The sequence below is a fragment of the Diadema setosum genome, chromosome 17 (genome assembly GCF_964275005.1).
Source record: "Diadema setosum chromosome 17, eeDiaSeto1, whole genome shotgun sequence".
Taxonomy (NCBI): domain Eukaryota; kingdom Metazoa; phylum Echinodermata; class Echinoidea; order Diadematoida; family Diadematidae; genus Diadema; species Diadema setosum.
In genome coordinates this window covers 23,700,555-23,728,364 of record NC_092701.1, presented here as the reverse complement: position 1 = coordinate 23,728,364, position 27,810 = coordinate 23,700,555, and the positions used below count along the sequence as shown (strand labels likewise).

The 27,810-nt window shown below is 38.7% G+C and overlaps 1 protein-coding gene across 1 annotated transcript; it reads left to right on the top strand.

Moving 5' to 3' along the window:
• The first annotated feature begins 306 nt into the window (after positions 1–306).
• Positions 307–27,259, top strand: LOC140240546 (uncharacterized). The gene is made up of 11 exons (XM_072320310.1): positions 307–392; positions 3,162–3,347; positions 3,879–4,056; positions 5,356–5,643; positions 6,553–6,655; positions 7,346–7,458; positions 8,358–8,423; positions 9,006–9,445; positions 10,935–11,072; positions 11,838–12,052; positions 24,248–27,259. Exons 2-11 carry the CDS (start codon positions 3,197–3,199, stop codon positions 25,196–25,198), a joined length of 2,643 nt encoding a protein of 880 aa, XP_072176411.1. The 5' UTR covers positions 307–392; positions 3,162–3,196; the 3' UTR covers positions 25,199–27,259.
• The last annotated feature ends 551 nt before the right edge of the window (positions 27,260–27,810 follow it).

The following is a 27,810-nucleotide window of genomic DNA, read 5'->3' as shown; positions in this document are numbered from 1 at the left end:
TAATGTGATGTGATGTAAACGTCGTGGATCGTAAACACCTGCTGCACACACGTACTTACTGCACTGACGACTTGCTGTCGCTGTATGTGTAAATCGGAAGTCGTCGGTCGACAACCACGACGACGTTTGTTCGTAAATAATACCTTCGCCGTATCGACACAAACGTGAAAACGGTGTTTACAAGAAGCAGAATGTGATTTGCGTTTTCGTTCGGTTTTTGGTCAAGATCAAGCAGAAGATACCACACTAACTGTTAGAGTCGTCTAGTGTGTTAGACTCTACGGTCACAACACAATCGCCCGGCCCGCCGTGTGGTACTGCTGGTAGTGGTAGTGCAAGTGGTACACTGCAGCTGTCAGGAAGCGTCGGAGAAGATGATGGCAAGGGGACTGGTAAGTGTGAGGTTGTGTAACAGTGTTAGACAGCTACACAGCACAGGTAATTTAGATGTCTAACAGTTAAGCCAAAGTTCAAAGCCAAATTCAAATAAGTTGCAGTGAATGTTTTTAAGGTTGGTTGCAGTCCGTGCTGCAACGACCAACGCAACGTCATCTCTTCATAATTAAAAATTCAAACGGTATTTAAAGCATAACCGAAGTCTAGCCCAAACCACAGAAATATGATTTGCCTGGTAACCGTGGTAGTGGTAGTGGTGGTAGGCCCTAACAGTTACTGGTAGTCAGTACTTGAACCCCAGTTAACCCCTACATGGGCCCTATAGGAAGCAGGATAGCTTTTTATTTTATGCAAGAAAGCCATTGGCATTGCGTGAAGGTGGTCGATGAGTAGACCCTGGTAACAGTTAGACTTACTAACGTTAGATGTCTAGATACAAGTAGGCGTCGAGACACGGTATTAATTTTCTCTTATCCGTTTGGTGTTATATTTGGTTTGCTTTTTTTTTTTTTTTGCTCATCACATGTCTATAGACAGAAGGTTAGAGTGACTGTCATAACTATACGCATTGATGTAGCCCGACCAGACGCCATGTTGATGCAGAACCATAAGATGACAACTATGCACTAGACTAGTATGGTTGGGTGTCCATAATATCGGACACCTAACGTTTTTCTATCAATAGAAACGTAAAAAATCTCACAATTTGCCTGAAATTTTACTCACGTGTGGAGAAAATACTCCGGATTCACAAGCGCGCACTGAAAATGCGATCTGAGGTACGCGCTCTAGATGGCGGCTTCGAACGCGTGGGGTGTCATTTTTTCCGCACTCAGTTGCCCGGCTCATATCGACCGACCACCCCGCCCTCTATTGACAATACGTATAAAGCGTACTTAAACGCGTTTTTTCGACAAGCTGCTGTTTTTTTCTAGTCGTAATTTTTTCCCCAATAATATTTGAATATATTTTGAATCCTTCGATATTACTTTTGAAGGACTGTTTGATGAATTTGACTTGATTTTCATTAGGAAACTTTTCATCGTAATTGAAATAAATTAGATGAGTCGGTTTGTTTTTTCACGGTATTCATTTCTCGTTTCTGCATCAACTCGTACGGTCGTAGCGCAAGCGGGCGACAAAATGTTTATGTCATGTGTATGTGTAACGTACTGTGCACGATCGTACAAGCGGCGGTGACAATTTTGCGGTCAAAATCGTCAAATTTATTACGGAAGGATACGCCTCTACATCTAACAACGAGTCAGCAAAGGTAGGCCTAGTTATATGTAGTTACACGATAAACCTTATTCGATTTTGCTAAATTTCGGTAATTTAGAGGGAATACTTAGTTGTTTTCGCCACATTTTACTCGGTAGCGTAGCCCAGTGAAGAATCGAACACCGTTGCGCGTAGTCCCATGCGTACATTTTCTTTCTGTACGCGCAATGCCATTATAATGCGCGACCGGTCGTTATGGACCCGGTCGGTGGGTTGGACCCCTACCATACGTTGTAGAGTATGTACACATGTAAGACATTTACGTTGTATTTTGTACAGGCCTTGAACGTCGAGGTTCCATACACTGTATGTACGTGGCAGAGTCTGTGGATATATCGGAGAGTATGCCCAGTTGGTTGGTCAAAGTCATTCATTTCACATGGGGCCTTCCAGATTTTATGACTTTCAGACGACATTGATTCGTACAATGTATGGTGGAATACGGTCGTGAGATGGCAAAACAATGGATGTCAAAAATATATGAAAATTGATTTAGTCACATATTTCAATTTGGTTTAGTGTAATTTAACTCTTGACAATATCTTGAATTCAGAAAGCATTCCGTTCCTGAGATATGACACCCCCTTCCAATGTAGAATTTTGTTGGCAAAACATCATCAGCGGCGAAACACTTGCCCCTTCTCAGTGCGTGTCAGTAATGAACTTGGCAAAACAACGTATTGAGATCTGCATGCAATTGCAATACATCATTTTTCCAAGTTGTACATGTTTATGCAGTGATAGGTTGCGCACCGTGTGTGGCCTGCAGAACCATGCACAGAATGATGTTATAGGACATGTACACCATGTGCGCCACAAATCAAGGCTTACATTGTTTTGCCATAGTAGTACTTTGATATGTTGATGCAGTAAAACAATGTATGTTTCAATTTATGCAAATTATTCTTAAGATAAAGGGTTTAGTGCAATCAGTTTGCATTCAATATACTGTTGGTCCTTTGTAGGGTGAGATTGTATGAAGTATTGAATAAAATACAGAAAAAGAGCTGTGCGTTTGCAATCTGTCACCATTCTTAAAGGCATAATTTACCATTTGCAGATGAAAGCATTAGTGCTTTAAAATAGTTCTAAAATGTGAGTTAGGGATAGAAACAACCACTGTCAAAATTTGAATCCGTATAATCGATGTTAAGTGTTGTTAAATACACGAAATGTGAACAATAGTTATAATAAAAATGTTTCCAGACTAAACCGTATACAGTTACGGTTTATTGAGAAAAACCCTGATATTTCCTTATATTTTAGGCTTTATTGCAAATATTTCATATGGTAGGATGTTTAATGATACAACAGACATACACGTATGCATCAAATGTGACATCTTGAACATTTTTGAAATCACTGCTCCCAAAGGTAAACTGGACCTTTAATGCCTTGTGCCTTGTGACTACAGATATCACTCATTACTTTGGTAAGGCATGATAAGTATTGTCTTGTGGCAATTTTTTTTTTTTTTTTTCCAGATGAAGTAAACTGAAGCTGTCCGTATCCAGCAGTGATGGAGACCAAAACGCAGCTGGATGAGACATCATGCGGGCCTTTTTGCCAGCATCCATACTGCTGGTACTCCAACCGGCGAGTTGAGAGAGGTCTGCCCATGACAAGGGAGAAAGTGGAGAAAGGGGAAAGTACTGTATTAGCACAAGATGGTAAGTTTTCACAGTGAGCCATTTACAATGTAGAGGTTTTGATTTTATCTCAGAGAATATGAAGGAAAAAGGTGGAAACAGGAGAAGAAAAGATGGGAGGATGAGGAGGAGGAAGGAAAAAGGAAGGAAATGTAGGGAAGAGGAAGAAGAGTGACATACATGTAGTTAATATAATAGGAATGTCTTAGATTTATTTGTGTGGAAAATCAAGGAACATGTCATGGTATCTGTTGGCTGTAATATCTATAGGGAAATTAATAAATAAGTGAATAGATGAAATAGGTAAAATGCACATATCAGAAAAAAATTACGTTTGTGGACACAGAAAGAAATGACTCGACTGATGTGACAATTACTAGGACATATACGTATACCTTTATGAGTTTATCAATGAAAGTGTAGTATTGATACAATAATTCTCACATTTAGGTTTTTGGTTGTCGATAGAGCAAGAAAAATATAGAATCGTGCATCATTGTAGTTTTTAAAGTGTCCTTGCATTTATATCTGTGACCCATACACTCTCCACAGATGAATTACCAACCCTGAAGATACTGAATGTGCTGGAGGACTATGGCTATGACCCCAATGATCAGTACCAGAGCTATCAGCCTGTTCCAAGGCTGAAGCTGTCACCACCAAATGATGACCCACAGCATGGTGGAAGGAGCCTTTCGGCACCTGTGGACAGAAAGGTGTCGGGCAACCTGTAAGTCAATTCTTTTTTATTTTTCCATGTATTTTTTTTTACTGCAGGAACAGTTGCGATATTGAATGACATGATGATTAAATCAGCCAATTGTAACTCAAACGGAGTATCAAAGCTAATTACTGCTTGACTGGGTACATTCATTTCTTTGAACACAATTAATTTCTCGAATTTTGTATCATAAAAAAGTCAGGCAAGCACTCATTTGTTTGGTTATGGATGTTTCTGGCCTATTCAAAAGTTGACTAGTTTACCATTCAAGCTCTTGCATATTAACTGTACAGTGTAAAATATGTTTGTAATGCTTCTTCCAGAGGGGTACTACCAGTTGAATCTCAAAACTAGGTTGGGGAGGGACACCATACGATGTATTGTAGCGATTGCAAAATCTATTATGTACTGATACTGCTCTTATCTCAACTTTTAATTTCATTTTCCCACCCCAAGAATTTTACTCACTTTTGATTACACTATGCAGTGGAAACATTAGATATTAGCTCTTCCTATGAGTCTGAGATGTACTGAATACATTTATGAACTTGTATGGTATGCATCATCGCTATTAACGTAAAATGGCAATAAATAAGTTAAAAAACAAAATTACAGTCAATTGTTGTAAAAGCAACAGTGTCAGTAGTGTATTGCCAGTAATATTAGTCACTTAAAGGGACTGTACAGTACTGGTTGAGGTAGGGATTCATGTTTTGAACATTCCTAAGTGAGATAATGAAAAGCCTCTTATGAAATATGAAAGAGCATGTCATTTTAAGAAGGATTCAACGTTTATTTGATGAAAATTGGTTTTCAAATGGCTGAGATATCCCAAAAAGTGCTAATAATAAAAGGCGACATGCCCCAACTTTATTAGTATCTCTTTGTTTCACCTTGTTTTTGGATATCTCAGCCATTTCAAAACCGATTTTCATCAAATAAACTTTTGATACCCCTTAGAACCGCATGCTCTTTGACATCTCATAGAGTGGTTTCTGAATATCTCACAAAACGTTAAAGCTAAATCTTCACCTCGACCAGAACTGTACACACCCTTTAAGGTTTGAATGTGCTTTTAAAGTATATATAGTGTCACCTGTGGCGAGTGTTCAGATAGCTCAAGTACACATTGCTTCTAGCAACAGTTTTGCCTTAGCTTTGTTGGCTGGAATTGCCGCATGTAAATTGGTTGCGCTACCCAAATGAACCTGATCTAGTGTGTTTCTTCACTTACATAGGATGAAATCAAATTTCTTGCAGTAGTAGTGATGTCCTAAATATCTCTTACAATATTATTTACTCCTGAAGATCTGGAAAGGAGATGCCTCTAACAGAGGTTCAGCAGAGTCTGGTGTCTCCCGGCCGCGTCCCTCGCAAACCCTCCACGCAGCTGTCCAGAAACAACAGGTCTGCCCCCGCACACGCCTCCCCTTTCAGCCAGTACGGCAGCCGCGTGAACAAGGTGGACACGAGGGACCTCCTCCGGCCAGAGCGGATCAAGAAACAGGGCGTGGTCTTCAACTCCAAGATCTACGTGTGGTGTCCGTCCAGTCAGAACGGGGACAGCAGTGCTACCACCAAGTCCCAGCATGCAAGGTGAAGTTTAGATTGTGTGGGCTTGTGTCAGAACGCATACCCCTGTAGCTCTGTACCAGTTTGAAGGCAGGCATGGATTAGCTTTCCAAGTGCTTTACAACATAACATGGTACGTCATCACACTACCCACATAAAGTCGGAGATCATAAAAGGAAGAAAAAATGCATGTCACGCAAAGCCAACTTTGGCAGTATTAACTTCACAGTTTTCCAACATTCAATTCTTCTTCAGAATATTTTCCCTGTAATGAAGTAAAGCATTTATATTAAATGCACATAGTATATATATTACATGCAATTTAGAGCTTATCATCTAATGAATTCATATCAGCCCCCCAAAAATGAAAGACTTATTTTCCCCGACATATCGCTTTCTTGATGACACATCACATACAATGTATGTTCATCCCTGACACTGGAATCAATCCCATGCATACAGCACCCTCATCCCTGATAAGCATCCCAGCCAGAGAGAGGTAATGAGTAGCAGAATTAAAATTCATTCAGTAGAAAAATGACCAAAGAAAATGGGATTCCATCGGGATTTGAACCGGAGACCTCCGGATTGCCAGCCCGGTGCTCTACCGACTGAGCTATAGAAATCCCTAGTAATATGGGGAAGAATGTCAATGATAAAGTGTGTCACTATGAACGATGCAATTTTCAGCAATGACATTGAAAGTAGAGGCAATATACTGATTAGTACTTGGGTATGAATTTTGATTTTAGTACAGGAATAGAAGATCAGGAATATTTACCTTAGCAAAAACAGAGTGTGAAAAACCAGTTACTAGATGTTGCATCTCATCTTTGATCAAAGAAGGTACCACTATGAAGACAGTGCTGCAGTAAAAAGAAATAAAAAAATGAAAGAAAAATGTGAATATTTTTCCTGTTTGTTCATCCACAGTATGGGAGAGAATGCAGTACAGACAAAGGTTCATCCAAAAGATATCACAGCAGAAATGCTTCCTGAAACCATGGCAACCACTCCAGGAAAGAGCAGACGAACGGTGAGACTATAGTTTCTTACCTAGATGTGTTTAACTATTACTGTAAAACGAGGAATGTTCGTGTGAATTTTAATTTCGCGAATTTTTTGAGCAGCACCATTAGCGAAATCAAAATGCATGTGAACGTTCTTGCTTTCTACATAATATGCATTAGATGCCAGTGGTAAGTTGCGAAAATTTCATGCTGCGAGAAAGGCCGTCGGCTCCAATTCACAAAATTTTCATGCAGCAAATATATCGTGTTTACAGTAATCAAGGAATTAAATCTTTCTGATGCTGTGTTTTTTTGTGCTAAGGTTACTGATATTTTTAGTTTAGAACCAGACAGTGGTTTATTTGATTGAAAATCATATATAGTTCCCTTTCTTTGTGTCGGCAGATTGAAATTTATGGTAGAGTTTTGTATGCTGAGCATTCCTCAGACATAGATATTGAGTAGGAAATGACAATTTATTCGCAATAAGGATAAATCATGGAAAGGGTCTCTCATTTGACGTGCAAGGGTTACATTTTGGGAAAAACAATACAATGACAGCAGTATGATGGTGGTCGCTAGAGAATTGATATTACAGTGTAGGTGGGTGAACAAATACAAAAAAAATGTTGAAAATCTTCACCACAGATAAGTTTACCTTTATTTATATTAAATGCTTTTTTCTCCCCACTTTGAAAACCTTCCATATATGGCAGAAAAAGAAGCCTCCGAACAACCAGACGCCCACGGGTGGACGGCCATACACACACCCAGCTCGATCGCCCCCACCCTTGACCAGGCGCACCCTGCCCCAGGACTATGATGAGGGGTAAGAGAGGTGGTGATGGAGATGTTTGCCATCTGATACAGATGTCAGGCATTCGTACTTGCTTGGGTAGTGTCAGCATGGCATTGTACCTGCGTCTTGCGGTGCATGCTATCATGTTGTAGGGAAGTTGTATGCCCCATTTATTTTGTGGTTGTTGTCAGCCAATTTCATGTTATCGTTACAGAGGTGATGGTGTGGGGAAGAGAACTTGAGTGCACTTCAACGTGTAATTTATACAGTATGCCACTGTGGATTGGAAGTGTTCCTCAAACTATTTTGAATGTGTAACCCTGTCCCGATACCATGTTGTTCTGTGCGTGTTTGTACAATTATTTCGCAGAGCAACTTTGAAAAAAACAACAACACAATGAATAAGTGACTTTTTAATAGAGTGTGCGGTGGTTTCGAAGAAAATTTGCAGCCAGCGAGAAGAGAGAACACTGGGAATATCATTTTGGTTTTCTCACAAAATGAATGCAGTAATGAATCAATCTACACGAAGATCACTTCACTGCCATGAAAAATCCTACCCACACACTGTTTACCAGCCCCTCCATGGGATTACTTTCCTTGTATGTGGTATGTAATTCTTTATACCGTGAAGTAAACTTATTTTTTTCACAGTTTTAATCAAATAATTATGAATATATGTATGTGTGTATATGATTATTATGTATAGTTTTAATGCAATAATGATATTTTATATTTTATTGTATACACAGCTGTATGTCAGTCCGCAATTCAGCCACTTGGCTGCCATGGCAGTATTGTGAATAAACCAGATTGAATTGAATTGAATTGAATTAAATAAGTATATATGACAGAGTGAATTTTGCACTTTTTTTTTTCTGATGATCTGTCTTACAACACCAACAATGGCATATTTGTTCCCCCAACAGAATTGCACAACTTTTGCAGCTTCCTAGAGATGTGCTGCTGGAGCTATTGGAACAAACAAGAGAAAGGTATGGAGGGACTACAAAGGGAACTGATGATGCATTTTACACACATTAAGTCCAAGAAAAAAGCAGACAAAAAGCAGTAAATGTAGGATTCTCTCGATACTCGGATGTTGAGCAACATCCTAAGAGTTGCATAAAAGTACCATCCCTCTTTTCAACACTGATGAATAAGTTTATAGTCTGGGTGACAGCAAGGAAAATTTTACTAAAGGTTTATCATATAATTCAATTATAGTGCAGTATTTCTTGAGATATTTTGTGCAGAGTTGTTTCATGTCGGAGGTTTCATAAAAGTTGGCTGACCATATTGATGATCTCAACACTCTCTTTGTATGTACAATGCTGTCAGATTTTATCATCTACACAACTGCCCATGATCTGTTAGTCAGCCTTCATTGCATTTTTCGGGGACTTTGTCCTTTCCTTGCACCCACCCTTGTCACATCCTCATGTTTCCCTCTTCCTCCTCCCCCCCCCCCCCCTCCCTTCATTCACTCAAGGTAGATAGACAGCTATGTGATAGCAGTTCTCATGACCATTCAAGACAGGATGATCATAAATGTTTCTGTACCTCTTCTCCTCCAGTGATCTGTTTGACAAGAACAAAGTAGCACTCCTTCTGGAGAAGCTTATGCCTCTCATCCACTTTGACAAGAATGACCTGACCCAACCCCACCTGCCCCTCCCTTCTCCGGGCATGATGATGCCCCCACCACACCCGGCCGCTCCCCCCGCCACCGTGCCCCTGCACTCCAGCGGTATCCTGCGCCAGAAGAAGGTCACCCTACTGGACAGCAGCCAGCGGAGGCTGGACGCCAGAGAGGTGCTCCGGACACCCCCGCCCACTCGCAGCTTGCCTTTCTTCCTGGACGAGACCGCCTGCTCAGGAATCACCAACTCGGAGTACACCAAACGGGAGCGTCCTGACCCTGACACCAGAGAGGATGATGGTGAGACAACAATGATATCCCCCACTGTGGCATCAGAGGAATTGACCAAGAGGAGACCTCTAGGTCCTATTCGAGGTGAGGGGAAACAAAAGAAAAAGAAGAGAAGTGAATAAAGGAAGAGATAATGAAACAGGAGGACAGTTGCCCATTCTTGTGAAAGGCCTGTGCCCCGAGGTTTTACAGTGCTTTCCTGTTATAATGAAGTCCTCAGAGTTGGCGGTTTTCTTTCTTTATAATGAAATTTTGTCATAACCGAACAGTAAAGTACATGAAGATTATATTGATGATAATTTTGGACCTGAATTTTTGCTTCATTGTAACGAGAATGTTGTTATAACTGTGTTTAATATAACCGGATTGTACTGTATTTGTTGTTGTGTTTGCATTTTCCATTTGCCTTCAAAGATGATACTAAGTTATCCCGTCATTGATCAGTTTGTAGTTACGCTGAATAAAGGAATATCCCAAGCACTAGAATGGATTTCTATACAATGTATGAGCAGCTTTCCAGAAGTAGAATTAGACTTGTTCTGTGGAGGGTACTGAAAGCTTCCATGAGTCTTCTGGTCACTTCCCCAAGTGGCCACAGAAAAATGAGAAATAATAAATCCAAAGTCACAGTCAATCTAAACACAAACTCAAACTTCAAATTAGTACTGACTTAACAATGTGGCTGTTGATTCATTAGGAACTGTGTACAGCATATATTTTTTTGCGAGCATGATATTTGGTGAATTGGGACTCACAAGACAACTTTACCAGGGGGTTAGATTCATGATTGAGAACAACGTAGGCAGAATTAAAAAAAAAAAAAATTGTTGCTTTTCAAGGAAAGCGAGCATGGTTTCCACCCTATGCAGCAATATACAATGTATTTTGAGTTACGGGAGAGTTAATTGCACAATAGCGACACAAGACTGACTTGCAAAATTAGAGAAAATAGAAAACACTGCCAAATATACCAAGAAACATTATTCAATCGATTCATGAAATGTTGACATTCATGATACCACCATGTGCAAAGTAGCTGAGGGAAGATTATTCTCAGTTTGTTGCACTGTCTGAGGGGATGTTGTATCTTTTGTGATATTATGTGATGTGCAAGATAAACAATCACTCTCTAACATGATCCAATTGTCACTGAAGTTGTCTACTCTATAACGTTAGGCTGGTTTATCTGTATACAATATGCCTTTTAAAAAAATATTTACACAATGCACAGCATGTTGTTTATGCTACTGTTTATGCCGAATAGTTTGGGAGGTTTTTATTTTCGCAAATTTCGCGAGTCAGCTGCTGTTCGCAAAATTAAAGACACGCGAAAATATTGACTCTAATGCCGATATGAATGTGACGTACGCTTATACATTTCTTCGTTTAGAACAGGACTCCACGTTCGCGAATTTAACCACTCACGAAATTGTCGGGAAGTCCCGATTCACGAAAATTTAGACTCGCAAAATATATGGCATATACAGCATCTGCTTCACATGAGTTGATATTCCCATGAATCGAATATTGGCACACTCCAGTCTAAATTACCGATGATATTAAACTCTCACAGCTGGTCCTCCTCTGACGTCCACCTTCTCCCGACGCAAGGTGACCTCTGTGTCTGCCAAGAGCTTGCCTCCTCTTCAACCTGGGGTCAGACCCATCCGACCTTTCAACTATTCTGGGCCATCTGTTGACCTTGCTCTCAGTAAGTATACCAGAAAAAAAATATATAGCCAACATCAGATGTGAGTGTGAAGATTAAGTGACCTTCTTTCTGTGTGTTTGAGCAGTCTATAATTTGAAGAGAACAAGTCTTAAACAGTAGCAACAAAAATTGACATTGGTATTGAATTCTTTCCATATGTGTATATGCATGATATGTTATTCTATATCTGAGGCACTCAAAATAATTGAAATAGTTCCACTGTAAAGCTTGTAGTTGTGATTTGTTAAGTTATAGATACAATGGTCCAATAGATTCATCAGAAGAGAGCTTCAAAATCAGTGCCGTTTAATTTTAGATTAGGTCAGTATTTCTTTTTTTTCTTTTTTTTTAAATCACTTATTTCTACCAATGCCCAGATATGTAATAAAGAAGATAAAGGTTTGTTAGTGCTAGAAACTCTGAAACAAAGTATACATAATTGAAGAAAATTATTTTCTCAAATGAGAGCCTTTTGAAAGTGATTACAAATGTTATTGATTTCCAGTTTTACTATCATTTTGAGCATGATACTTTTTGTGATTGTGAATGTGACAAGTAGTAACAAAAGAAGGCATAACAAAGTATTGTCTTTATAACTACGTTTCTCACTAGAAAGATTATTTTTCTTACACCTTCTGTAAATACCAGAGTTGAAGGAGGGAGTGTGCTCTTTGCAAGTGCTAAAATATGTAATTTAAAATCACTTTTATGATGTGTCAAGGGACAAAGAAATTCACCCAAATATTGGTGTTCTTCCCGTCCAAGGTCCCTTGTCCACTCCCGAGCTTGAAATCTCGGAGAAGACATCCACCCCGTACGACGGGAGGGCATCGACTGTCTACGTCACTGTGCCAACGGACCTTTCGGACCACACCCCGCCCGCGTCCCCTGTCAGCTTTGAGCAGAGCCCGGTACCACCCATCACTCGCCAGAGCTCAGCCCGCATGACCTCCGCTTCGTCGGCACCCAGCGATGACTTTGTGAGTATACTATACAATTTCATTTCTTTGTTTCACTGTGTTAAGTATGCTAGGACCTGGTGTGTTGGAAATGCATCTCCACTGTTTGATAAAGATGATGATTTAAATTAGCATTTTACAGATGGTTGTAAAGTTTGATTGGAAGCCCAGGGATGAAGGAGCCAAACAAAAATTGCAGTTCAATTGTGAGGTTTCATGTAATTGCTTTTGGATAAAGATCAAGTGGTTACCTGTTCATGTATATGTTAAAAAAAGAATTAAAAAATGCAAAAAATACAAAAACTGGGGGACTGCAAATGTTTTCTCTGTTTTTAAGAGTATTTACCCCTGGGAATTTTGTAACTACTGAAGCCAATGAGTATTGTAGTGGTATGTTACTTTATTTTGATTAAATTGCAGTTTGTAAAAGCCCACAAGGGTGATACACTGAAATTGTAACATTTCTGAACAGTTGATTCCTTTATTATTGGATAATCTTTACAACAGTCTTGGCCTGTTTTTTTTTTTTTTCAAAGTCTGCATGAGCTGGAATTTTCGTGAGGATTTTATTTTTGCAAATTTTGCATATCACCTTTAAATCGCAAAAATAACAATATCAAAACATGTGAAAACAGCAACACGCGAAACTAATAAGCCAGTTCGTAATTAGCTCATGTACACCTTGGTACAAATGACCTTTCTTTTATCTCAGTTGGTTAGGCACTTCACTCGTTTTCAAGGTGGTATAATGCATAAGCTTGCCCGACATAACAATTTATGGAATTCGTGTTCAAACAAATTATGAACTTGAGTTTAGACCAGGTGACCAGAATAGTCCGTCAGTTGACACTTTAGCAGGCATCTAATTCATTGTTTCGTTTTGAATGCAATAACAACCTTTTTCTTTTGATGTTGCCAAATACCAGGTTTGCTGTCAGGTGGATGTGCTGGCAAGCACTATTTAGATAAGGATTTCATGAATAATCATCACATCACAGATGCTTATCTCAGTGAATTAATAAACCAAAATGCCTGTTGGTACAAATGACCTTTTTCTGCTCATGCGCAAAGTGGAATTACGAACTGGTCTATTAAAAAAAACACACACAAAAACTCAAGCCATGCTTATGCTGGATCCTGCACAACAGATAACTACTGTAGGTCTAACACTCGGCATGGGTCATGATGGAGCAATATCTAGGACATAACAACACACTAGTACAGTACTATAATGCAGATGACACTGCCAGGGTACTTGTTTATGTGCATGGAATCACCAAGTAAAAATATTCACTACCGGTATTTTCACTTCTTACTCATTCTTATTTATTGTGTGGAAGGTGAAGTAACAATTACTATATTCTTGCATCCACAATTAACAGTACGTACAAATGTCAGTCAAGTAGCAATTAGCAAAAACATCTGTATGCAAAAATTTCAGCTCGTGCAGTATGATAATTACATTTCCATTTATTTGTCTCCCATACTGTTGACAAGTCTTTCCATATATGGTCTCTCCAGTGATTTTGAAGATGCCATAGAAAGTTAAAGGCATTTAGTGTGACTCCTGAGGCAAATGAATTTCTGATGTAGTGTGTAAACACTGAGCTTTTCATCATATGTCATTCTTTTTCCTCTGTTCCTACTTGCATGCACACTATAGCCGGAATTACATTGGGTTGATTTTGAGGTAAACAGACATCCACTGTGCCTCAGTGGTAGATTGGTTTTTTTTTTTTTTTTGTTCTTTTTTTTTTTTTTTTTTTCTCCAATTAATATGTTTTACACTTGCACAAACTGTCTTCACTTTACCTTTGTCATGCCTCTTGTGATGCTGTGTTGAGTGATGTACATGTCATTTTTCGGTATAGTTATTAATGGTGATAATTCTCTCGCTTTTGAGGAAATCTTGCTATTTTTACAATGTAGATATCACTGTATTCTCAAAGCATGAGAAGAAGGTCTTAGATAAGAAATCTACTTGGCTTTATTGCACCCTCTTTATTCACAGGTGATCATTTCAATTTTGTTTTCTCTCTCTCTCACTGCTGATGATAGTGAACACACAAGCATCGAAAGTAGACAAAAGAAAGTGAAAAAAAAAAATGTTCTGATTTCTCTCTACTAACTGCAATGAAAGTATGACATTGAATATTCATGAGTTGATGTCATTTTCAAACTTTCAAAGATAAAGTTAAATGGGAGTTTTGAGTATTAAAAAGTTTTCACTTTTAGGCCCTTATTCAGGTTGTGGCTACCAACAGAAATTAAGATCAAATTCTTTTTCCAAAATATTTTACAAAACATAAAAAGAACATTTTATGGAAGTGTTCATCATATGTACAGATCTGAGGAAGATTTCTAGAACACTATTGTTTTCATGACTAAACTTGAATTCTGCATGATCAAGTTTTGTTACAGAAGAAAGAAAAAAGCAGCAATCAACATTACTATATATTTCCCAGTCCTAGTCTTTTAGAATATTTTAAAGTTCATTGTCATCATCAAATTTTTGTAACCACACTTTCATCTTTACTGCTCTATGTGAATAGAATTGACATCTGATTACTCACAAAAACAATAAGATATTTCACAAATTATATTTGATTTGAACCAAACTAACCCAAGGCCTGAAACAGCATGTTAAGAACTGGAGAATCCAGCAATGTATTCAGTATGTTTTATTGTATCCCCTAGACGATAAAATTTCTTGAAGATATTTTACATTTAGCAGACTTACACTGCATGTACAGCTTGAAATTGCTATGGAGGTGTATAATGAAATGTGGCCAGCTATTGTTTTTGGTGACGGTGCCCTTCACGTTTCGACTTTGCAAAGGCAAAATTTTGAATGTGTGGAAAGTCCCCTTGTGCTCACTCTTTCAGGTACTGTACGAGCTGAAATTTTCGCAGTGGTTTTATTTTCCCGAATTTCGCGAATCGCCTTTGAATCGCGAAAATAACAACACGTGAAAATAACAACGCGCAAATAACTAAGTTCAGTTACACCCTCGCAACCGCGAAATTAACAATACGCGAAAATGTCCTCCAAGTAGCAGTTCGCGAAAATATCTGTACGCGAAAATTTCAGCTCGTACAGTACATTATCAAACGAAGTATCTTCAATTTCACCTAGACATCTTGAGGTATTGATGGTGCTGCCCTCATTGATCCTTCATTTTATAGGGTCAGAGGACATTCCCACAAGATGAACTGTTGCAAACATGCATATTAGTGCAATAACTTAATTGTTATCCAATAAATGTTATTCAAACTTTGCATGGTGGTGAGAAATATGCTGTTTTAGTTTTATATATTTTGTTATTTTTTATTATTAGGTGATACGCTATCAGCGTATCACCTATTGTGATTGTCAAAATCTCTCTTTATTTCTTTTTATTCTTCTTTCTTTCTGGACAATTTTGTGTCATCAATATCTCAAGAATGACATTACGAAATAACATGACATTTTCAGGGAACATGTCTCATGACAAAATCTAGCCACAATAAGGTTTTCATGACAGTAACATATCTATGACGTCATCTAGGCGCCATTTTGTGATTTTCGGACCATGTTACATGATCGATCATAACTTCATAACTAAAGGTCATTTCTGTATCATTTTCGGTGGACATTAAGTTCAGGTCACGCTCTATCTTACATTTTAATGCTAATTACCTAGGACATTATTACGCGCGCGTACGCGCGCGTCAAACTTTTAAAAGGCTCAAAACAACTTACCAATGGGAAATCTCGAAGTTTCAGACAATTTTAAGCGTTTCGCGCGTTCGCGTCCGTCCGCACATTTTCGCGCGTAGTGCGCGTAAGCAAAATCAAAATGCACATTTTTTGACAGATTTGGATTCCTGATACATTAAGCAACAATATCCCTTGATTTCCGATCAATTTTGACCTATAACAAAGGAATGCGTTGGCGTCAAAGTTGAAATTTCGTGTGCGCGTCTATGTGCAAATATAGCGAAAAACATGTCTTTGTTTATTTCGCCATAGCTCTTTAAAACGTCTGGTTACCCTATGTTTTTATTGCATATTACAAAAACATATGAATTGGAAATAACGTTTCAAGTATCAATATCTCCATGAATACATTATGACGTCATCATATCATTATCTGAAATCAAAAAAGTGGAATTAATTTTTTTAAGGTACTGTTTCTGACATTCATTTGCTCGTATCTCTTTTGTTTAAGCTCAATATTATCCCAAATTCAGATATGTTGTACTTTGAACATTTGCCTTTCATGTCCATGTCATAGTTTTGAAATTTGATGACGTCATCATGCTTTAAATTGTGTTTAAAGGTAAAGACGCAAAATCGGACAAGTTTACGTGTTATGTCTATGGGAGGTGATTTTTTTAGAAACCATGCATTGACTTGACAACGTTTAAGCACCTTTATCTCAGCTGATTTTGCTTCATTTCCTCTGAAACTTTAGTATGTTGTAGCTGTGACAATAAGCTGCAGTAATCATGCATTTTATTCTTTGAAATCTCCTCATGAGGTTGACAATTTTGCAATTTAAAACTGAAAATGAGAATGGAATGAGGACCAAACGATTCCTGATTCATCTTTAACGTACATAAGTTTACGTTCCTCTAATTTTCTCGTCGAGACGTATGGCCGAGTGGGTAGAGGCGTCGTCTTAGAAACGTGAGGTTGCACACGTACGGGTTCGATCCTCACAAGAGCACGAAAGAAAATAATATTTTTTTTTTTACTTTTTTTTTCTTCAATGGAGTACTACACCTTCGTCCATGTAGAAATCACGTTTCCATGTAAACACACCTGTACGCACACACTCACACAGTATACCTTTGTTTTGCGTTGGAGACTGCATTACTTCGATTGCTGCAATATCATAGTTTTGGAGGCTGGGCTTTTCAAACTGATATAGTATATTGTAACAAAATGAAATTTGTTCATATCAATTTAGTAACACAATGTAGTCGTGGTTACTTTGTGCTGATTTATACATGTAACAAGCTATACATTGTAAAAAAGGTATTCAGTCTTCTGTATTGATGATTATTTGTCAATTAGTGGTTTTTGTGGAGTTTCAGATAGTGATAAAAAGTATGGATGATAAGTGCAGCGATAATTCCTACAGTTAGTTCAAAGTTGTGTTACAGATGTTTGATACATACATTTAACATTGTGTGTGTGTATATACGTGTGTATACAGGTTGGCCATATGACACATTCTAGACAATTAATCTTAATTGATTAGCAAACGTAATCAGCTATGGAACTGAATATGCTACTAATGTATGATGTTAATGATTCTAATTAAACTGTGACGAGTTTAAAGGGATAGCATAACTGTGTGTAAAAATAAGGCAATTATAAGGAAATTTTAAGGCAATTTGATAACCATGCCTATAATAATTTCATACAGGTACTAGTGCCTGCCTCATATTTGTGTGATAGACCGTCATGTCAATAGCAAACTGACAACGTACGATGAATGTGTTATACATTGAACAAATGTCTTTCAAGTCCATAACGTTCCCCATATTTTCCCGTCGAGACGTGTGGCCGAGTGGTTAAAGGCGACGTCTCAGAGATGTGAGGTTGCGGGTTCGAATCCCACAAGATCACGAAACAAAATACTTAGCTACTTTACTGTTTTTTTTCTTCAGTTTTGTATTACATATTCGTTCATGTAGAAATCACGTTCGTATATAAACGCACCTATACACACACAGAGACACACACACACGCCATATCCCTCTTTTTTGTGTGTTGGAGACCACATTGCTTCGACTGCAGCAAATTTTGCAGGTTGACTTTGTCAAACCGATCATAGTATGTAATGACGACGACTGAGGTGTTGTACTTTGAACAATTGTCTTTCAAGACCATGTCATTGTTTTGTAATTTGATGACGTCATTACACTGAAAATTGTGATTAAAGGCAAGGTATCAAAACCAGCCGATTATAGGTTTTATGTCTGCGGGACGTATTTTTCCCAAGTTGCCAGAAATGGCATAGCGACCTCAGTCGTTACAAGGCCGCTTTTCCGTCTAGCAATGCAATAGATGTTCACCAGGCCACGTTAGTTGAGTGGGCATTGACTTTCCCCCTGTTATATCTATACATTGTTGTTGTTTTTTTTTTGTCTTACCATTTCCGTGGATGACCCGTGGCCGAGTGGTTACGAAACGGTTTCGCATGCACGCTCAATATAACTTCAAGGTGCCTATATCACATTCTTTTCTTTGTCGATCACAGATGACTGTCATCTGATGACCACAAGCGTATCACCTAACTCGTCCTCAATGTGACGAGTTTTCATGTCTCGTTATAATTTTTTGTGGTCATTTTACCCTTTGTGTTATGACCATTTTTTTTTTTTTTTTATGCTCTGCTGGCCACATTATTGCTGTATTTTTGATCCTGGTAAAGAAAAAAAAAATGTATTTATCCATACAGAAAATGTGAGTTACATGTACAAGTACATGCTACTTCCTGCTACCAGTGCCTCTGAAATCATAGAATCTGTAAAGTAAAAGTGCAGTTACTAGTGAAAATACTCCCAAAGAGTGGAAATTTGAGTGGCCAAATTATACCATGCTCAGTAATTCCCATGTATGATCCTATGAGATAGCCATTAGGTGAACAGTTTCTTGGCATGATGATATTTGTTTCATAGATAATTTGATAGTGATAGCATCATTTCAGAGAGATATTGTGTGCTTTGAATGTTATAGGCCTACTGTCAGCAAATTTCAAAAATATTTTAATTATGCAACCACAATATTGAATAGTGTCTTCAAGACAACAACAACAACAACAACAAAGTTATATGGCATGCTACTTCCTGAGCAAATATGGTTCTCAATAAGATATCACCAGATATTTGTTCCCCCCAAAACACACCATACAAATGGGCAAATGGTGCAGTATTTAGTACCCTTGGGTACTAACTAGAAATTCACAATTTTGTGAATTCCTTTGTAATTATAGATTGTAGCATTTTTGGAAAAAAATCATTTATCATTATTGTATATTATACATTAAACATATCATAATAATGATGAATTAACATTTAAAGCGTTAAGGCCAATTGCTGAGATTTGACCTTCATGATACCAGAATGTAACTGTACATCCTAAGAACACAAGATGGCGCTACACAACCCTGACTCAAATGTTTGATAAATTCCAAAGGCGATTCCTGACACATTTTGCTTGCCATACACAATTTTTTTCATTCCAGGGCGGAGGGCGTGCACGTAGATAGCTCTTTGTACAGAAGTGTTGTAACTTATACAATTGAGGACTATGGAAGAGATCTTTGTGTGGCACTGAAAGCGTGCTTTAGATCTGCGATGCTACTCCTTCCTACAATGCGGGTGTTACGCAAAAAGTTTTGTTCTGCACATGCGCAAGGCAGCTGTTTCATCATCCAACCCAAAAGGAGTTGTGTCATGAGCACAATCATCGCAGACATAAAGCTCACTATTTCAAAGCCCCCCCCCCCCCACAAAAAAAAAAGAAGACATTCTATGTCTGAAAACTCAGACATCGCTCTAGCATATTTGGAGTATACAAAGACCATTCCCAAGCCATAGATGGATCATGTGTATTAGAGCCAAAACTCAATAATCTCACGCATACAAAGCTCTGTGCACTCATGGAGGGCAGTCAGCCATTAGTCAAAGGGGGCATGTTTGCCGCGGGAAGCACCCTGATGACCCAGTTCAATTATATATTTATGCTGTTTTATGCATGTTGAAGATTTACGAGTACAAAAAAAAAAAAAAAAAAAATGTTCATGTTTTATGCTGTGTGTCAAATGAAAGAGTTCTAACTAAAGAGCTAGCTACATGTATGTTACCTTTCTATATATGTTATGCTTCTTTGTCTCTAATGGTAAAACATTGACTTACCACAGTGATAAAAAATAGATTGATGGATAGAAAGCAAATGGTAGATAATTATGTATTGATGACAGAGAGAATATTGAGTGAGATTACTTAAATGCTTACATGTTGGTAGATAAAAGCATGATAGATGGATGATCAATAAGTTAATATGCCATATAGATAATAGGTACATACCTGCACAGATAAAACAAATTAGTGCTGTCTTTAGATAATGATGAGGGGGAAAGGTATTACAGAGGATATGACAGGAAGAAACTGCATGTTCTATATTTCTAACATTTTTTTCAAAGGATGTATTCTGCACGTTCTTCTAAAGTACACGGATCTCTTCTAAAAGGATATGTCAATTTTGACATTTTTAATCAGGGTTCCTGCAGTCATGGAAAACCTGGAAAAGTCATCGAACTTCGAAAATGTTTTTCCAGGCCTTGAAAAGTCATGGAAAATGCAGAATTAAGAAGTAAAAGTAAAAGTAAAAATGTAAAAGTCATGGAAATTGATATGTTTATGATTATTTGCCTGTTAGTGATTTTCGTTTTTGTAATGCTATTTTTTTTTCTTTTTTTTTTTAAGGAAAACATTTCATCGAATAAAATCAGACCCACTCGTCCACCACAGACAGTATGGTGTGGGGTATACACACCACACTTTACATGGATACTATTTATTTAATAGACTTGGGACTTCACAAGGTTACTGTCCGAAAAAGAGGCCTGGATATCTAAAATTTTACATGGAAAAGTCATGGAAAAGTCATGGAATCTAATTTTGTTAAAGGTGCGGGAGCCCTGTAATAATGTTTTCCCTGCAATGAAAAAAAAAAAAAAAAAAAAAAAATCCTTCGCTCTTCATGGTTTCTGGCTTGTGCAAAGTGATAATGATGCCCCCTTACAAAGTGGTGGACATCACCCCAAGTCTACACAGTGGGTATCACAGAAACCCCCCTCTAGCGGCAATACTTTAACCTCTTTGTGCGGAGGCCATCTTAGTGACTCCACCCTCACTGCTATGGAGTTGTTTGGACCATTGCCAACTGGAGGGGGGGGGGGGGAGGTGCCATCACTGTTGTGAAGATAGAACCCATGAATTTGATAAGGCAGAACCCAAGCTAAGTGTATTGTCATGTCTCATTAAAAGTTCAGCTGAGCATAACCTTGAAGTACACCCTACGTTGCAATCGCAGATTGATGCGATGAATCTAGCCGAGTGCAGAGTAGCATGGCTCGGTGATATGAATTCTAGAAGAAACTGCCCCCGTTGTATAGCTCTACTCTGGAAGGCGAATCTGGCAGTAATTTTGATGATCCTATCTTCTCTATCTCCGTCTTTCTGTATCCTCCATAATACAGCGTGGCTTACCATTAGTCAGATTGCAAGTCTTTATTGTGACGACTTATAAGCATATATAAACTTAACCATTATAAACCTGTGTAACTGTGTTGTTGTTTTAGTGACTTTGTACTTAATTCCCATAGAAAACTAACTCCTTCCTGCTTGTACCGTGGTCGATCCATATTTTAGCACAAAATAATTAGATTCTCAAGCACTTTTCCATCATAATCTTACATTTCCTTGTAGCCAAACCTAAACACATTTCAGTTCTTCTGTCTCAAGATTTAAGATAAATGGTAAAGCAGAGGAAATTATATAGTCATAACCTCATGTCATAGAGTTCAACTATAATTGCTGATGATAAATGTACGTGCATACCTGCACCAGTGATATGGGGATGGGAATAATACGATTATACCCTTTCATGAAATGGGAGCCTTTAAACCCTGGGGTGCGGAGGCATTTAGCTTCCGTCGACCCGTTGAATGTGCCCATTGTCCCTAGATTCCTAACCTTCATTGTTGGCCTTCCGAGAAGGGGCATTGTAGTTTTCTGTGTTCGTGGGGTATTCAGCCCCTCTTCCAGGGGTCCCTGGTGTCAGTTCCTGCGTGTCACCGTGGAAATAGGGATGGAAGTATGGGAAGTACAATAGGCAAGAAATAAAGGGAATTATTGTGAGATAACTGGTGCGTAGGTTCGAGTGCGTTGGTAGGGATTGCGTGCTCAAGGTCTCTTTGGCCTGGTTTGAGTACACAAGGCAAATCCAGATGTGTTCTAGACCATTCTAAAGTTACAGTATGCTTCTGATTTATGTAACAAGCACATGCATTATCTATTTTATAGAGTACTAGGCATAAAAAGAAGTATTGGCCACTTCAAACAGGCAATATTACCAGGTGCATGAAACCAGGTTACATTGTACTGTGTACACAAAGCTGATAATTCTCAGCTGGTATTTCATAAAGCTCTATCTATTTGTTTGTTTGTTTGTTTCCCCCAGTTTATTCTGCTTACATTGCTTCTCACTCCCAAGATGCTCTTTGGGTCCAGATTTATTTCTTCAACAAGACGCTTGTTTTGTTTATCTGTTTGTTTGTTTGGTTTTTTTTCCCTTTGAAATCTACTGGTCGACACGCTCTGAACTCAATTTAGTTGTCTTTTTTCATCATCAGTGGTGCAAACAGCAGGAATGTTGCATCGGCAATGCACGGACATGGGTTGAGTAACTTGAATTGTCTACAGTTGTTCACAACTTTCCGGATGGGATCCTGTGACTTGCAGACTGACTTATCTGTGCATTTGTCTTTCCTTTGAGGCGTGCACCTACTGTCTAGTCACATGTATAGATAATGATCTACAGCGAAGTCGGCGAGCATTCCCTAGCTGCCATTCATGACTGTAAACCAAATAAAACCGCAGACACGCACAGACACACACACGCACTCAAAATCTACAGAATGGGGTTAACCTGAGAATGAGAGCTGACTTCTTTTGCTGCAGTTCACTAACAAACTTTTCTATTCATTCATGAAATGGATGTTCCATTGGATAAGAAGGATTGAAAGAAAAAAAAAATGATTATTTGCATTTCCATGTGCATGAATTGCTTTTCAAGGTTTGGAGGTTTGCAATCGCTTGTATCAACTTGAAAGTATGTGGAACGTCACGTTTTGCTAAATTGATTGGATTGTGCCATCAGGGACAATCATAATCAAGTTCTTCAGCTGGTACATTTTAGTTGTATAATGTTTGCTTTATCTGGGTTTTGGAAGAGTACTCGTTAGAGACTCAACTGTGTCATAGGACTAAGTGTAATTTTTTACTGCCTGTTTCGTACAGTCTTTCATAATTAATGTTGGTATTTGATGTTTAAGGGGTCACCTCTCTGCACTAGTCCTGTTAAACCAGAAAAAAAAAATTCATGTTTTTGTTTGCTGTGAGTGTTTGTTGTGTGTTTGAATTGCGAAGACAAAAAGTTTTACATGTTTTTCATGATTGTAGAGTAATTTCTCTTTTTCTTCTCTGAGGACAGTGTATGTTACATGTATACGACATACAGCACTGATACTTTTTTAACGTACATGTATACATCTGATCGATCATAGTTGATTACTGTATAAGCTGTTATTTTTGTGAATTTCGTGATTCACAGTTGGATTGCAAATCTAACAACACACAAAAATGTCTCAATGCACTTGAGGGATAGTACATTTCCGTTAGCCTCGGTTTCAGATCGCGAAAACAACATTTTGCAAAAATGTCTATGACCTCATTTGCAAAAATATCTGTATGCAAAAATAACAGTGTATACAGTATATCATTTTGATAATTGGCCATAACCTACAGCAACCTGAAGAAACTTGGTCCTTATTTTAGATGACATCGTACAAAGATGGATTCAGTAGAGTTTTGGATTGCAATCACATGAATAGTTTATGATTTGCTATCTATTTACCCGGTACTGAATTCCTTTTATTGTTTATGTATCAAACAGGGAGAGTAAGAGAAAAAGAGATAGGTATGCAAGCACTCACAAATCAATGCAATGTGCTTGCTGTACGTTATACATTGCACCACACGTGTGATGACTACGATACAAATATCATTGGATATAGTACCCCAGTGATCCCTGGTTTTTGTTGAAATGGTAAGTGATTAATGCTCCATGAAGTCACAGGCAAGGCCCATAATGAGCTCTATGAGAAAGTTGATGAGTGAAAAGATAGTCGGGAATATAAACAGTAGGGACTGCTTTTTTTTTCTTCTTGATACTGCTATTGTTAAAGTCTCAAATATGTTTTGTATGTATATGCAGAGACTGGTCAGTCATAGAAAGGGATACAGAGTCAGTAGAAACTATGAATTACATATCATAACAACTTAACAAGCAAAGGTCTTTTAGAACTGTGCATTGGTCTTAACATTTAAGCAATCTCTGACATTTTTATTTTGCATGTCCCTTCAATTTTGCAGAATGCAATCCATAGCAGCACCACACCACACACATCGACACAGATCTTGAGGGTGCCGTATGGAGCGCCAACGCTTCCAAACCAAGAGAGCACAGAGAGAGAGGCGGTTATTGCGGGCGGCCTTTCAGTGTCGCAGGAGCAGACACCAGCCAAGTTTGAGCCCCAAGCAAGCCCCACTGCCTCTCCATCTGGAGCAAATGTGCCACTGGAGGAGAAGGCAAATCTGAAGGAGGAGGAGAGGCTGATAACCACGGCAACCACTGATACCAGAGAGGCAGTCCCAATGGTCACCCCGGTACAGCGGCCTGAGTCAGCATCACCCTATGATGCTGCCACCAGTGTATTGGCCCAGGCCTCGGAAAAGGCAGTGGGTTCACCAGCTCCAGCCATGACACCCTTACCACCGACAGTTACACCAGAGGTGTGGCCCGTAGTGGACGAGCGTGACTACATGACCTCTCCTGAGCGCAAGGTGGATCGCCTGTCTAACAAGAAGGTTGAGCTGATCCTGGCTCCAGTTGCTCCGCCCCCGTCACCTGAGCCGGCGGGGCTTGACATGGACTACGACATTCAGGAGGTGGCGAACAAAAGCACAGCGGCATCGTCTTTAACTCCACTTGCAGAGGAGGAGGAGGAAGAGGGAGACTTGGTACGGGAAGAAACCATGTCTTCAGCCGCCCCTGGGGAAAACAGAACTGGCACCCGAAGCAGGGGATACCTTGCTGATGACGAGGGTGAGAGTAACAATGCTACTCCGCCAGAGTCCAGAGAAACTGGCGAGAAAGCTCCTCCGGTCGGCCCAGCCTCGGCAGCCGACCCCGATGTCACAAAGGATCATCTGCCACAGAACGTGCAAGAAAACCACAAGGAGGATACGGAGGGGAAAGTCCCCGTAGAAACATCAAATCAAGCCCAAAGCACGGTGGAAGAGAATGAGCCTTGTCAGAAGTAGCACAAAAGGCTTCTCCCGGCATTCCTGTGAAGCCTCTTTATCAGCCTACAGAAGAGGACAGATGAAACTGATTGTGGTTGTATAACAATATGCATAATCCGTCCAACTATTCCTTCTTGTATTAACGGCAACCAAAGACAAATGTCAATGTGATGTTACATGATGATGACTGTCAATTTCCAAAATTTTTGGGAAAGAATGCAGGAGGATAGCACACTTACCAGAACTATTGTGCATGCATACTGTCTTGACACTCGTGTGTAGTACATGTAGGTGTGTAACTGATGCATCGCAAAGAGATAATGTTCCAAAGGACTTGCCTAACTAAACCTGACCATTGCATTCAAGATCCCAGCTAAAACAATTTGAGTGAACAAATTCAAAGCAACCTGCACATAGATGTAGGTATGATTATTTCTTCATTTGAGAGAACAAAGAAAAATGAACTTCGTTTTAAGAGTGTGGAACAAATTATGAATCTATTTTTTTTTCATACAAATGTACAGTATATTGGTAAGTCTTGAATTTAAAGAGGTATTTTCGCAAAATGTGTGTGAAATATTTTAATGCAAATTCATGATTGGGCATCTATGCTCAGAACGCTTTCTGCAGTGAAATTTGAAAACTATATTGTCTTGTCATCCACACTTGATGAAGTACAGCCCTCGGAGAAAACAATCTAGTCTAAGCCTGATCCACTGAATTTTGCTCCAACATGGAGACATTGAATCTTGTGGTATCAAGCCTAGGAGTATGAAAAGTGTAGCATACTTTAGATTCGTCAGGTGTTTTTATTTGTGAGCCATTGACAGGTACAAATTGCACAATTTATCGCCTGCCAGGTAAAAGGGCCAGAGCATGAAATTTCAATCCAAAATCAAATTTTGGTTTTGTGACGTAATTCAATACAGTTTTGAAATCTCTTTCATATGATATGCTGTAATCATTATTTTTGTATCTCTTTGAACACACAAGCCTTAGACCCTTCTGACAGGCGACAATTTCAATCCTAAGCCCGTAAAGGGATTGTAAAGTTTTGGTTGACACCTGGCATCAGAGCCCCGTTTCATAAAACTTGTTATCAGTGACAAGTTGTCATAGTTGTTATAAGCTACTGAAATCCTTGCATCTGATTGGCTAAGAGCAAATTTGTCACTGGAATGTGGCAGTTGTCACTGATAACAAGTTTTATTAAAGGGGGCCCAGGTTTCTCATTATTTTTTTAAAGATAATAAGAAACACCTGTACTATTTGACTGTTAGTCGCCAAATCAGACTTCTAATAAAGACCTTTTAATCAATCAATCAAACCTCCCATGAAATATGAAAGAGCATGTACTTCAAAGAGGAATTCAATGTTTATTTTGCTGAATATTGGTCGTGATATCCCAAACAAAGCAATCCTAATAAAAGGTGGGAGCTACCTTTTATGAGGATTGCTTTGTTTTACTTTATTTTTGGATATCTCGGCCATTTCAAAACCGATTTTCATCAAATAAACTTTGAATTCCTCTTAGAATGGTATGCCCTGTAACATTTTCATAAGTGGTCTTAGTATCTCACAAAACATCAAAAGCTCAATCCTCATCTCCACCAATACTGTACCATCCCTCTGTTAAAAGCATGAACCATTATAATGTTTCATGTCCGAGATATTTAATGGTATCTTCAGTTTGAGACTCTGCCTGTTTGAAGCCTGAACCATGAAGAATAAAGTCTCATATTTAAAGCCTAAGCCACTGAATGTTGTTTTAAGACTGACAGGCTTAATGTTGCTGCAAGCCTCAGATATTGAATAGTGATTGAGCCATTGAATGGTGTTTCAATTCTCAGCCAGTGAATACAGTGCACTGTATAGGCCTATCAAGTGCGAGACACTGGTTTCCCAAACACAAGTTATGGAGTGAGGTTTCCTAACAGAGTTAAAAAATCATGACGTAAGCTACATTGTACATACATTAACTTAAAGATATAATTATCTGAAAGTGTTAGTTATTCAATCATGTTCTTTGTAAGATAATGAATAAAAGAAATTTTGATCCTTATTTGTGTACGCTAAGTTAAAGGCTGAACATGAAATTTGTCTTTTACTCTTTGGCTAACCTGTGTGACTAATTATTTAGAAAGTAATGGTTTAGGTGTCCATGATATTTAGGGCAATGGACAGTGAGCGAGTGAGAGCCTGTTTGTGTGTGTGTGTGTGTGTGTGTGTGTGTGTGTGTGTGTGTGCGTGTGTGTGTGCGTGTGTGTGTGTGTGCGTGTGCGTGTGCGTGTGTGTTCATTATGTAGATATGGCAGATGATGATACCATGTACATGATAGCAGTCGTGACTTCCCTTCAACATCTCCAGAAAAGACGTGGACCTAGACTTCTACTGTATCTGAATTATCAAGATACGTTAAAGCTGAAGAACGAAGAATAAAAAAAAAACAAAAGTCAGGCTGTCCTTGATACTAAAACGAGAGAGATATATACGATGATATGTGTTTTGTATGCCACATTCATTTCCTGTTCATCGTATGAGTATAGTGATAATGACTACAATTGTTTGAGGCCTATTCTCTTGTGAATATTGTTCTCAGGTATGTGATTTACAACAAATAACATTTCAG

Bases quoted from the DNA above. Each gene is read 5' to 3' on its own strand.
- LOC140240546 (XM_072320310.1), top strand. From the start codon at position 3,197: ATGGAGACCAAAACGCAGCTGGATGAGACATCATGCGGGCCTTTTTGC. The intron at 7,459-8,357 runs GTAAGAGAGGTG...TTCCCCCAACAG, and splicing joins CCCCAGGACTATGATGAGGG to AATTGCACAACTTTTGCAGC. The intron at 12,053-24,247 runs GTGAGTATACTA...TCAATTTTGCAG, and splicing joins CGGCACCCAGCGATGACTTT to AATGCAATCCATAGCAGCAC.